The following is a 12,663-nucleotide window of genomic DNA, read 5'->3' on the forward strand; positions in this document are numbered from 1 at the left end:
ACTATTTTGGTTTTCATGTGATGTATGACCCTGAAGGTAAGCCATCATGGACAAAAGTAAAACAGTATGTCAAATGTGACACGCAATGCTCAATTACATTGGTGGGAACTAGTGCGTTAGCGCAGTTAGCTCGTTAAGGTGTTGGCCGTCTAGCCCCACTAGGGTTGCCAACCGTCCCTTAAAAAACGGAATCGTCCCGTATTTAGAAACAAAAGTACACGTCCCGTATTGAGCTGAAAAGGGACGCACTTTGTCCCGTAGTACAGTGAGAATCAAAAGTAGTCTATAAGTTTTAATGTAATTAACGCTTTGTTTGAAAACATAATTCCCAGCCCCGCTCCTGCTTTGTGACCAATGAGCTGACAGCACACTTATGACAATTCGAGTATGACATTCAGATTACCGCTCATCTCATTGGTTGAGGAAAGGTCGCTTGCGGAGAAAATACCGGAAGACAACAGATGACCACAACAAAAAGCATGGCCAAGAGGGAAACAAACGCCGACACTGCGGTGCAAGTCTCAAACGACAGTACACCTGAAGCTGGGCAAACACTGTGCGATTTTCAAACTGCACGATTGGCTCGCATGGGTTATAAGTTCGTAGGTCACGATGCAGGGTCTCACACTATACCGCCCGATGCTCTGATGCGACCCGAGTGCTCACACTGTGCCTCCATAAAATGAAGGTTATAACAGAAAATCTGTCGCTCGCTCTCCCTCTCTGTCTTTCACTCACACAGACACACACCACCATCAACTTTGCTAAATTGCTAATGAAAAACATGATCAGGCAGCTGTGATTGAGCAGCAATGTAAATCCAACTATTTTCACGGTTGTTGTGGTCGTGATAATTTGGTGATGCCACATCGAAAAGGCTCGGATGAGCTTTCCAAAGTTCTACAAGTTGTGCCTCCATCGCTTGTGTCCAGATCACACGCTGCACAGCCGCTCCGTCTTTTTCACCGACGTTTACGTGTTTGCGCGTGAGCAGTGTGAGCGGCTGCGGTGACACCCTCACGAGCGATTGATGAGCTGGTCATGAGGTGTTAATCGCTTCTCGTTACCCCACGTATACTACACGATGCACGTTGAAGGCCAAAATCGGGCCGATCACCAAATTGGTCGCACGACTCAAAAATCGGCTCAAAATGGGCCAAAACTCGCACAGCGTGAGCCCAGCATTAGACCAGCAATGTTTGTTCCTCTCAGAGAAAGAAAAAAGGCTGCAAAAGAACAGGGAAGAATGGGAAAAGGAAAACACCTATACATGAAGCACATGAAGAACATGAGGGGCGTGAAAGCTCGGGGAACCCTTAACCAATTTTTGTCCACCAGGCCATGGCAGAAGCAGATATGGTTTGTAAACACTGGTTTGTTTGTTTTTAAACCCTCTGGTTAAGGTTAAAATGGGCATGTGCAGTGAATATCAGCGCTATGTGGCCAGAAGTGTGATAATATAATTTATTTTGTGTAATAAACAACTGCAATGATAGATGATTACAACAAATAGATGAGTAATACATAAAAGTAATACATAGATGAATAATGATGATGAGTTATGATGCGTAATCATGGGAACAAGTGGGTTTACAAACGGGAGCAAAAGCTGAAATAATGCCTCTACTGAAGCCAATTGCACTAAATGCACTAAATGTGCACTGTTACAAGAATATTTTTCTTTCTATTGTTTTCTATTAATTTATATAATTTTAAGTTAAGCAGGACAGAGTTCTTTTGAAGAAAGATTTACTTTTATTCTCAAAAGTTAAGCATGACAATCTTCCGTTTAAGAAAGACCTGTTTTATTGTGTTAATGTTGTCATTTTGAGCTAAAAATAAATGGCTAAATGATTTTTGTTTCCCATGTGTTGATATCACAAAGAATACGCATCTACTTAAATCAAATTCAAGTCAAATGGTTAAAAAAATAATTTCACACACAAAAAAGGAGCTAAAAAATTCACCACACTGGGAAGAGTGAAAACAACTGGGTCGCCCGGCCCTGGCCACGAGGTGTCCCTTATTTATTTCTCAGGGAGTTGGCAACCCTAAGCCCCACGCACGGGGCAATCCGCGGTAGCTCGTTAATGGAGATTTGCCGTGTTGTGGCGTTAACCTCATTTCAGATTAACGTTGACAGCACTAGTGGGAACACAACGAATATGACTGCACATTTACTCCGACATCATCCTAGTGCAAAGACAAGTGGAAGCAGACAAAAACAACAAGCAGGCATGCTACAAACTTTACCAGAGTCATTTAGACAGCTGTTAGCACATGATTCTCCTTATGGGGACCTGATATGTTTAATATGCTGCTGAGAATATAGCTCAAAAGAAGCGTATAGTGTAGCTTTTATTTTGGAAAGAGCCATTTCTCTGTAATAAACTATCTTTTCCAAAGATGAGTGATTCCTCAATCAGATATATATATATATATATACAGTGGGGCAAAAAAGTATTTAGTCAGCCACCGATTGTGCAAGTTCCCCCACTTAAAATGATGACAGAGGTCAGTAATTTGCACCAGAGGTACACTTCAACTGTGAGAGACAGAATGTGAAAAAAAAAATCCATGAATTCACATGGTAGGATTTGTAAAGAATTTATTCGTAAATCAGGGTGGAAAATAAGTATTTGGTCAATAACAAAAATACAACTCAATACTTTGTAACATAACCTTTGTTGGCAATAACAGAGGTCAAACGTTTACTATAGGTCTTTACCAGGTTTGCACACACAGTAGCTGGTATTTTGGCCCATTCCTCCATGCAGATCTTCTCAAGAGCAGTGATGTTTTGGGGCTGTCGCCGAGCAACACGGACTTTCAATTCCCGCCACAGATTTTCTATGGGGTTGAGGTCTGGAGACTGGCTAGGCCACTCCAGGACTTTCAAATGCTTCTTACGGAGCCACTCCTTTGTTGCCCGGGCGGTGTGTTTTGGATCATTGTCATGTTGGAAGACCCAGCCTCGTTTCATCTTCAAAGTTCTCACTGATGGAAGGAGGTTTTGGCTCAAAATCTCACGATACTTGGCCCCATTCATTCTGTCCTTAACACGGATCAGTCGTCCTGTCCCCTTGGCAGAAAAACAGCCCCATAGCATGATGTTTCCACCCCCATGCTTCACAGTAGGTATGGTGTTCTTGGGATGCAACTCAGTATTCTTCTTCCTCCAAACACGACGAGTTGAGTTTATACCAAAAAGTTCTACTTTGGTTTCATCTGACCACATGACATTCTCCCAATCCTCTGCTGTATCATCCATGTGCTCTCTGGCAAACTTCAGACGGGCCTGGACATGCACTGGCTTCAGCAGCGGAACACGTCTGGCACTGCGGGATTTGATTCCCTGCCGTTGTAGTGTGTTACTGATGGTGACCTTTGTTACTTTGGTCCCAGCTCTCTGCAGGTCATTTGGTTCTGGGATCTTTGCTCACCGTTCTCATGATCATTTTGACCCCACGGGATGAGATCTTGCGTGGAGCCCCAGATCGAGGGAGATTATCAGTGGTCTTGTATGTCTTCCATTTTCTGATGATTGCTCCCACAGTTGATTTTTTCACACAAAGCTGCTTGCCTATTGTAGATTCACTCTTCCCAGTCTGGTGCAGGTCTACAATTCTTTTCCTGGTGTCCTTCGAAAGCTCTTTGGTCTTGGCCATGGCGGAGTTTGGAGTCTGACTGGTTGAGGCTGTGGACAGGTGTCTTTTATACAGATGATGAGGTCAAACAGGTGCCATTCATACAGGTAACGAGTGGGGGACAGAAAAGCTTCTTACAGAAGACGTTACAGGTCTGTGAGAGCCAGGGATTTTCCTTGTTTGAGGTGACCAAATACTTATTTTCCACCCTGATTTACGAATAAATTCTTTACAAATCCTACCATGTGAATTCATGGATTTTTTTTTCACATTCTGTCTCTCACAGTTGAAGTGTACCTCTGGTGCAAATTACTGACCTCTGTCATCATTTTAAGTGGAGGAACTTGCACAATCGGTGGCTGACTATATACTTTTTTGCCCCACTTTCAGCAAAATTAAATTTAAAAACTGTACTTTTGAGTTAAAATATATATTTATCATTTTAATAAATTACAAATTAAAAAAGCATGAACATTTTTTTGTATCGAAAAAATATCGAACCGTGACACCAAAGTATCGAACCGAACCGTGAATTTTGTGTATCGTTGCACCCCTACTATCTATCTATCTATCTATCTATCTATCTATCCAACATTTACATTTTTTTAGACATGTACTCTTACCATGTTCTCCACAGTGTGCAGATACTTGGCACACTGGGAGTGGCCATTGTATTCGGCCAAGTCTGCTGCAGTGAAGCCATCCTGGTCCCTTATGCCCAGGTCAACTCCATTAACAACAAGGATCTGACAGCACTGAAAAGCAGACAGAGAAAGTTCCAGAGTGGACTGATGTCAGTGTTTGTGAAACAGGCTGCTTAAACTCATCTTCAGTCAGCAACGATAAAAACTGTTTACACTCCACTCAGTTCAGTGTGACAGACTCTCAACATGTAAAATGTTTGACATATTGAGTGGATAAATGCAAGGCTTAGACTACATGTTAACACAAATTGTGTTTTGTTTCACACTGCATCAGACCAGAAAAACACCATATTATATCACCACACTCCCTCACTGATCAACTAATTAATGTAAATGTCCTAGCTAAAAGCAAAATACTTAATGTAGCAGTATCATGCTTTTCTTTGATCTTCTCTTAGTTATCATTCATTTTTCTCTTTCTCATGAAAAAGTTTCTGTTTCAAAGTCTACAGAAACTTGGAAACAGTTTAAAGCATGAATTTAACAAGCTTTCTACCAAGCACCAGTGGAAGCTGGAATAAGCTTGTTGTTCTCAGACTGAGCAACCTTTGTTCTTCCCTATTGACTTGTGTTTCAGTGAGCTTCTTAAAAGTCCACACTGATCAACTCTTGTAAAAAAAAATATATAAAAAAACATAATCATGAAAAACATAGTTTTCTCTATATACTTCAACAATTCTTGAAAGAGCGCTTCTTTACACATATTCTGCTACTGTGCTGATCCAATAAGACCTAACACACACCTCAAGTTCACCATTCTCTGCAGCATCATGGAGGGGGGTCCCTCCCCAGTTGTCAGTGACGATCTCCCCACCATGCAGCAGAAGCCAGCTGAGGACCTTTGCGTGACCACGACTGGCTGCAAAATGCATCGTCGTGGCTCCGTCACCATCTCTGTCTGTCAGGCTGATCTCCGTGAAACTCATCTGCACGAAACAAGATGGAGGTTAATGCTTAGCAGTCATCGGAAAGATTTCAGCTGCTTTTGGTCCAATTTTTGTGACTCCAGTAGTAAATGGTGGTTTTGGCACATTTTTCAAGCAAATGATGAAGGAAAACTTTGGTTAAAAGTTCAATTATGATGTGACTTCTGGTGATATCACAAGCTATTTTAGATATCACAAGCATATTATACTAATACTACTAATATTAAGTAATTTGCTTAATCATAAATATCAGTATTGTACCTTCACTTGTTCCGTTTTAAAAAAAACCCCACATTTAGCGAAGAAAAACTATTCCATTATTAAGACATGATCTACAGTGTTCTGATAGTCCAACGCACCAGCCAGACAATGACAGTGTTGTGGCCCATCTGGGAAGCAGCATGCAGAGGTGTCATCCCATCATTGGCTCGAATGCTCGGATCCGCTCCACAGTCTTTGACCAGGTATTGGACAACCTCCAGATGGCCTTCCTGGCAGGCCAGGTAGAGTGGTGTGGCACCATTTTTTGTTTGGGAGTTGACAAGGCTGTAGGAAAGTGAATCAGTAAGGAAAATGATAGACTTCTGCATAATAAGAAAAATAAAAACCAAATTAGTGATAATACAGACCTGTAAAACCCTGTTTCAATGTTATGCTTTAATGTATCATGAAAGAAAAATAATCTGGTCCATACCAGGTTCTAAATTGGCTTAAAACAACCGCTGAAGAGCAACAACGTGTGATATTTGACTTTATTTGTGTAATAAAAAAAAGTCCAAACTCCAGAAGCAGTGTGAGAAAAGCCAAGTACACCACATGATTCAGTGGCTTTTAGCAAAAATGACATGAAGTGATGGTTTTCTGACATTGTTGTGAAGGAACTTTGCCCCACTCTTATTTACAGTATTGCTTTAGTTCATTGAGATTTGTGGGTATTTGATTGCACGCAGCTCTCTTAAGGTCCCACCACCGTATTTCAGTCAGGTGTTAATGACTGACCAATACATTCTGTTGTAGATTTGCTGATTTTTCATTTTAAATTGTATTTCAATTATCACAAAGGTAAAAAAAACGAAACAAAAATAATCTCTTTGTGGCAATTCTGACAAAAGATGGCAGTCTTTATACCGAAGAGAAGAAACCTGGCTGTGTCTGCTCCTTACAAGATGATGGGTGTGCACGTTATTTGCCAGCCAAAACATCCGTTTCGTCATGTGTGCACAGAGCACTCTATGAAAATAACCTAAAACAACACAAGCCTTATCTTTTTAAATCTTCACATGTAAGCAATGGTATTAATCTAAAAAACTGAAAGTGTAAGCTGTAGTTAACAATTAGCTGGGACAGGAAAAGATACACTTGTCAGCATTAACATGCAGCTATTTTGAGAGCAGACAGCAGTGATGCACAGCCAGATCCTGCTCACCTTTATTACCCTTGGCTCCGCCTTCAATGCAAAACCTCATCTGATGCTTGTATCCCTTCTTGTCCCAGATCTTTATAGTCACAATGGGAGGTCAGAGAGTGAACAAACATATCTCCACTAAATCCTATAAGGTAGTGCTTTATTTGGACTCTGACAAATGAGCAAGGAGTCTCTTAAGAGGATTATCACTCCACTGGCTTTACCTGGCTTGCTTTGTGCTCGTCCAACAGTGCAAGTAGAAAAGACAAACTGAGTAGCCAGAGAGCAACAGAAGTTGAGTTAACTGAGAGGCAGAGCTTAAGTGGATGGTTGGTTCCTGCAGAGTCAAACACAAACCTGTCGTGCTTTCCCTTAAAAGGATTTGCCTCACTTAACGCCACATGTGAATGACAATCAGTCAGGTCCTATTCTGAGACAGGAAGAGTATATGCTAAGGAATAACTTAACCTTTGAAGATCAAAAAAAGGAGGGCCTATTGGGTGACTGAGAAAAAAGTTCCAAGCAGAAAAAGTACATACTAAATATTTCAAAATAAGAAGGGGAAGTAATCTGCATTCCTGTCATCAGGAAATGGGCAGTCAAATTATTTATTCATGAGTGTAACAAAAGTGTGAACAATTTTATCTGCACACAGCCGTCCGTGTAGAAGAAAATGTCTATTTATCATTAATCATAGCTGAAAATCTTGATGGTTACCAGGCTAACAAAGCACAGTCTCCCTTTGTCACAACTCTTCAAAGTGAAGAGGCTTGAATTCTCTCTACCAAAGAAGTGGAGAACTGGTGTAGATTTCAAAGAGCTAAGAAAGTGCTTAGCCTTGTGTGACAACACAGCTAGCAAGTGGCACAAGGGACGCTACCTCGTCAGCCACTCATGTACACGGTAACAAAGACCAAGGTTGTCTTCATTACTAGTAAAGTAATTGATGTCACACTAATGGCCTTCTTGCTTGATAAAAGCTTGTTACCCGCTCAGTGGTTTTTCCCCATCTGAATAATGAAAAATATCATATGATTTATTTAGCTTCCCAGCCTGTGAGTTCTTTGTATGAAATTGTATGTTTTTACATATTTCACAATGGAAATCTGATGGCACAATACTTAGCTCTAATCTGCACCTTTTCTATATACAGTAATTGACAGCACAGCCATAAAGGTATAACTGAAACAGCGATATAAACCAGCGGGAACATACAGGGATGTCTGATGTGGTTCTAAATATAAGCAACACTTCTGGCTTATAGCTCTAACTGACACTGTGCACGATGAAAACTGAATAAAATATACTTTGTTTGGCTTCGTAACCAAACATTATTCATGTTGAAATCTGTGAAAGTATTTATTGATTCACTTTAAGAAACACACTGCACAGATGTTATCCTGATGGCAGGTGTGCTACCTGCTTGATAAAGAAAGAAGCCTGACAAAGAAAGCTGTGGCTCAGTTGCCCACTAATCTGAAGGTTTGATCCCCAACTGCAGTCTGTGAGATGGCGTGACACTGGGTACCTGATTTGTTTTTATCATCTGTGAATGAGAAAGTGAGTGTGGGCTGTAATTTAAGCGCTTTGAGCGGTCACTAAGACTAGAAAAGTACTACAAAAATGCAGCCTATTTACATTACTGCCCCTCAGTTTAAACCTGTTTTTATTAAAGAGAGCAGAAAGTGGGTCTACTCAACATGTACCAAGACGTTATTAAGAAGATTTAAAAAAAAAAAAAAGTGCAGCTAAGCCACAGGCTGACTAAACAACTCCACTGGCCTGTTTACCCTTTACTTTCCGTGTATCTGATCGCGAATTCAAACAACATTATATTTAAACAAGTCAGAGACAGAATAAACACCAGTTTTGAGCTGCTACACCTGTTGGATTATAACAAATATGTTTTTTCAGAGAAAAATGAGAGAGCGTACACATCTTTAGAAAACACACTTAATGTTCAATAATCTCATTAAGTACTATGGTCTAAATAAATGTTTAAACTAGTTATAATGTTGTCAAAGGAGCTTGCAAAGAAAAGCGTCTGGACTTCTTTTGGACGCTTTTCTTTGCAAGGTCCTTTGACTACGATGACCTGGATGACTGAGAACCTTCACAGACATAGTTATAATGTTCTGTCTTTTCTTATGTTTTTCAGCAGGGAGGTTTTCCCGTGCTCTTGATGCTCAGATCATCAGATACATGAGCGACACCCAACCCAACACAAGGTTATTTCTTGGAGGGAGAGGACATGCTTTGTTAATAGAAATGGGTTTACATTCTGGATTTCGCTAACCATTTCAGTCATAACCAGTCCTGTTTCAGCAACTGCTACACAACAAATCTGTGAAAAGCAAGAAATGAACAAGCTGATTTGATGAAAGTAATCAAATATTTGATGCTTGTTCCTTCTGCATGTTTCCAGAGGAGGTTAAGACGCCCACTTTTCTGGATTATCTTAATGCAGAAGTGCAACCTTTTCGACTGCATGAAGAAACTGTGGCACGGCCAAAGATCTTAAGCTGCACTAATAGATTGCATAACCTGTCTGTAGCCTCTCACGCTCACTCCCTCCTTCACCATCTCACATTCATTCACTCTTTTGTGTACTGAGGCTATCAGCAGAGACACAGCCCAGGAGGGTTTTCGTTTTGGTTTACTGGGACGTGGGTGGGGGTGAAACCCAACAGACACCCTGGAAGTAAAGACACTAATGTGTCCCGGTCTGATTGCGCACCCAAACAATGATGTTTGTTACCATTCATGAGTTCTTGCGTTCATGAGTTCATGCGTATCAAGCTAATTTTTTTTAAAGATTTAAGCTAAATGTTTTATTTATAAGGATGAATAACCAAAAACACACTATTTATCAAACCATATCCACATCGCATCGGTTGCTGATAATTTGTCTATCTTTTGGGGGACACTACAGACAACTGATGAACAGTATTTTGTAGTTTGTAACTGGCGTTAGGCCCTTAAACTACCAAATGACCTCCATAAATACTGATGACAATTTTAAAAAATTAATTCCAATATGGATTCATAAGACGTGTTGTCACTAATTTGCAGTCTAGTTCTTGTGTAATATGCCATACCACAGCCTTTTCTCCCTGTTTGCCTTCCTTAAGAACAGCTTATTGGCAGCCACAGTGACCATTTCTGATGAGGGTTTAGTGGACAGTAGATGGATTAACTGAAGGTCCCCGTGTCAGTTCCTTAAACTACTTCCTGTTCATTAGGGATATGATTTTTAGTTTCTGTTCATCAGTTGTATGTAGTTTTTAAGGCCTGGCACTTCTTCTTATGTCTTTCACTTGTCTGGTTTCCTCAATTTTTTTCAGGACTTGTTGCATTTTCAGTTAAAAGTTCTTTGAGAATCGCCTTTCTGGTGCAGAAATACTAATTTATCCCTGTCAAACTGTGTTACGTTTGTTATTTTTCATAGATTCAACTAGAAATAGGAACAAATAATGTGACAGGAAACTACTAACAAAGTGCCTAAAGATACAATTAAAAACTGCTCCTTTGCTAAGTTGTTTGTTATGTGTAGACACAAAAATGGTTCATCTCTTGAGTTATGTACAGCTTTGATTCTTGAATGATTCATATTTCAGTGTTAAGTGTCTTACAAAACAAAAAAGCATGCTCAGAAAGCCTCAAAGACTATTGCTTGCAACTCCTTGGAGGCAAAGTACCAAGAAATGAGGTGTAGCTCAAGACTACTAAGTATAGGGGGAAATACTCTATGAGGTCTTGTATAAACATATTCACTCTTTTGATGTTGTATAAGGAGTTCTTTTCTAAACCTTAAACCCATTGGTTTATACTGATGAACAATGCTGTGAGAGTAAAAAGTCCTGGTGATTTTTTGCCTCTTAAAACTCATTAATACAAATTTGCAGCTTGTAATAAACCCTGAAACAACAATTTTATCTCTCGGCTGCAAAGTTGCAATCTAAACAATGCCGAGGCTACTGCTTAGAGAGCAGCTTGTCTTTTCAGATGGATTTGTTTTCCTCATTATCTTATCACCAGTTGGAGCTACTGTGTGTCACCATGGTGATGGTGGTAAACAGCAACAGTGGGAGGGGTGGTGGAGAGGAGTGAATGAAGCCCAGCTATCGGGGAGCTAACATGTCCATGAGACTCATTAAAATTTCAGATGGTATGCGTCCATCTGGGGTGCAAACACACAATATTGAAGGGTCAATGCACAAGGCTCATGCTTGTCATTTTAAGTCAGTCTAGTTCTAGAAAAGAGTTTGGGTTAAAGACTGAGTCATTATTTCATATGGTAGCAGTATGTAATTCTTACTGATAGTTGTTCAGATACAAGCACAAAGAATATCCTTTCACTGAGCAGTTAATGTTTTCTGTTTTATAACTTTTATAGTATGTCAAGTAATAATAGAGCTAGTGATGGCTACAGCAATAAACAAACCAAACGACGACAGCCATGTGATTGAGCACCTAATCCATGCATGTGGCTCTGGGACGTGTTAACTAACAGCCGTACGTGTTAGCTAAATGCATCTGACATAAGTGCTAAGGCAAACTTTGATTGTAAAATGACGACTGGCTTCTTTAAAAGAAGAAGAGGTAGAAAGTAGAAGAGGTAGAAACTATACACACACACACACACACACACACACACATATATATATATATATATATATATATATATATATATATATATATATATATCAACATGTATAAAAGATTTTATCTGGTTTTGCTGCTGCAAAGAGCTCAACCAATGACTCCCTCATCATGGCGCTAATACAGTGGTTATGAGCAAATATTATCTCTGGCACAGATGGGTCTGACACTGCATTGATTAGGGTAATATTCATTAGGAGGCAATCACCCATGCACATATGCACACATATCTTACAATTACTGGTCAATTAACTGTTCTATAGGCTGGTGTTGTATTTAAAACCTGTAATGGTGCTGTCCATTATTTAGTGTTTACATCTTACCTCAGTAGGACTTGTCTTGTTAAATAAAACAACATTTAAAAAATTTATATAAGTTAATGCTAGTTACATATTCACAAATTTGCTGTTTTTCTTAGACTTCAGGTATTAGGAAATCCAATATTTAGGACTTTTGCACTGGTGTTGTTAATCAAGTAAATAACCTGATGATTAATTCATTATCAAAACACATTTTTTTCTTACAGTTTACCAATTTTTTAATATGTACAATACAATATATACTTAAAATGCAGCTATACAGACCAATATCAGCATTATTACTTAATCAGCATCAATGGTGCAGTAGTGTGCAGTATTTTGGGAAAGTTAAACCACCAAGAGGTTTTTTATCATTTGTTTTCAAAACAATATATGAGCATTTACATTGTAATAGGTAGCATTTAGTATCAGGTATCAAATTAAATCTTTAAGTTCAACTTACTTCACCCTAGTGCCAAGTTGTACTCTACAGACTATGAGTGAAAGTTGGTGTTTTCGGCTATTTCTGTAGCAGAGTTAAACATTTTAAACCTCGGAAAAGAAATAAGAGTTGTTGCGCTAACCTTAGTAAATCACAGTACGTCATTTATCAGCGTCAGACTTTCTAAGTGGTTTTACTGAGTCTGAAACCTGAATCTGTGGAATTGATCTACTGTTACATATTGTTACAACAACAGCTCTATGCATTAATTTTCTGTTTTATATTCTTAAACATTTGATTAGATATGCAGTTAAGAAAGTGGACTGCAATTTGTATACATATCGCAGTTCATATGCCCCTCCCCAATTTAAATACAATATTATACGATTTTTGTTGACCATTTTAAAATTTAGGTGGTGGCACCCGACTTGCTTTTAGAGATTATGTTCTAAATAAAGAGCATCTGTAGTTCCTGCTCAAAACATCAACTGAAATCCTACAAGTTACCAAAATATATGACTATCAATCAACAGCAGGATGAAGACAAAATTGTGGAGACAATATCATGTTGCTCTTAC

General features: G+C 39.3%; 1 protein-coding gene and 2 long non-coding RNA genes across 5 annotated transcripts in view; 1 reads left to right on the forward strand and 2 right to left on the reverse strand.

Moving 5' to 3' along the window:
• The window catches only part of espn (espin), a 39,934-nt gene that overhangs the window by 23,090 nt on the left and 4,181 nt on the right, over window positions 1-12,663 (reverse strand). For all 3 annotated transcript variants that reach the window (XM_085145449.1, XM_085145448.1, XM_085145451.1), the window contains 3 exons: window positions 5,637-5,823; window positions 5,095-5,277; window positions 4,271-4,402 (listed from right to left, as the gene is read on the reverse strand). In XM_085145449.1, the coding sequence (XP_085001575.1) occupies window positions 4,271-4,402; window positions 5,095-5,277; window positions 5,637-5,823 (502 nt within the window). The remainder of the gene's footprint in view (window positions 1-4,270; window positions 4,403-5,094; window positions 5,278-5,636; window positions 5,824-12,663) is intronic.
• LOC146495202 (uncharacterized) lies at window positions 2,062-3,849 on the forward strand. Its single transcript, XR_014871468.1, has 2 exons — window positions 2,062-3,521; window positions 3,608-3,849. It is a non-coding gene; the product is annotated as an uncharacterized LOC146495202 (long non-coding RNA).
• Window positions 6,994-12,657, reverse strand: LOC146495203 (uncharacterized). Its single transcript, XR_014871467.1, has 2 exons — window positions 8,804-12,657; window positions 6,994-8,685 (listed from the first exon to the last, which is right to left on the reverse strand). It is a non-coding gene; the product is annotated as an uncharacterized LOC146495203 (long non-coding RNA).

Source organism: Neolamprologus multifasciatus, chromosome 20 (assembly GCF_963576455.1).
Source record: "Neolamprologus multifasciatus chromosome 20, fNeoMul1.2, whole genome shotgun sequence".
NCBI classification, from domain to species: Eukaryota; Metazoa; Chordata; class Actinopteri; order Cichliformes; family Cichlidae; genus Neolamprologus; species Neolamprologus multifasciatus.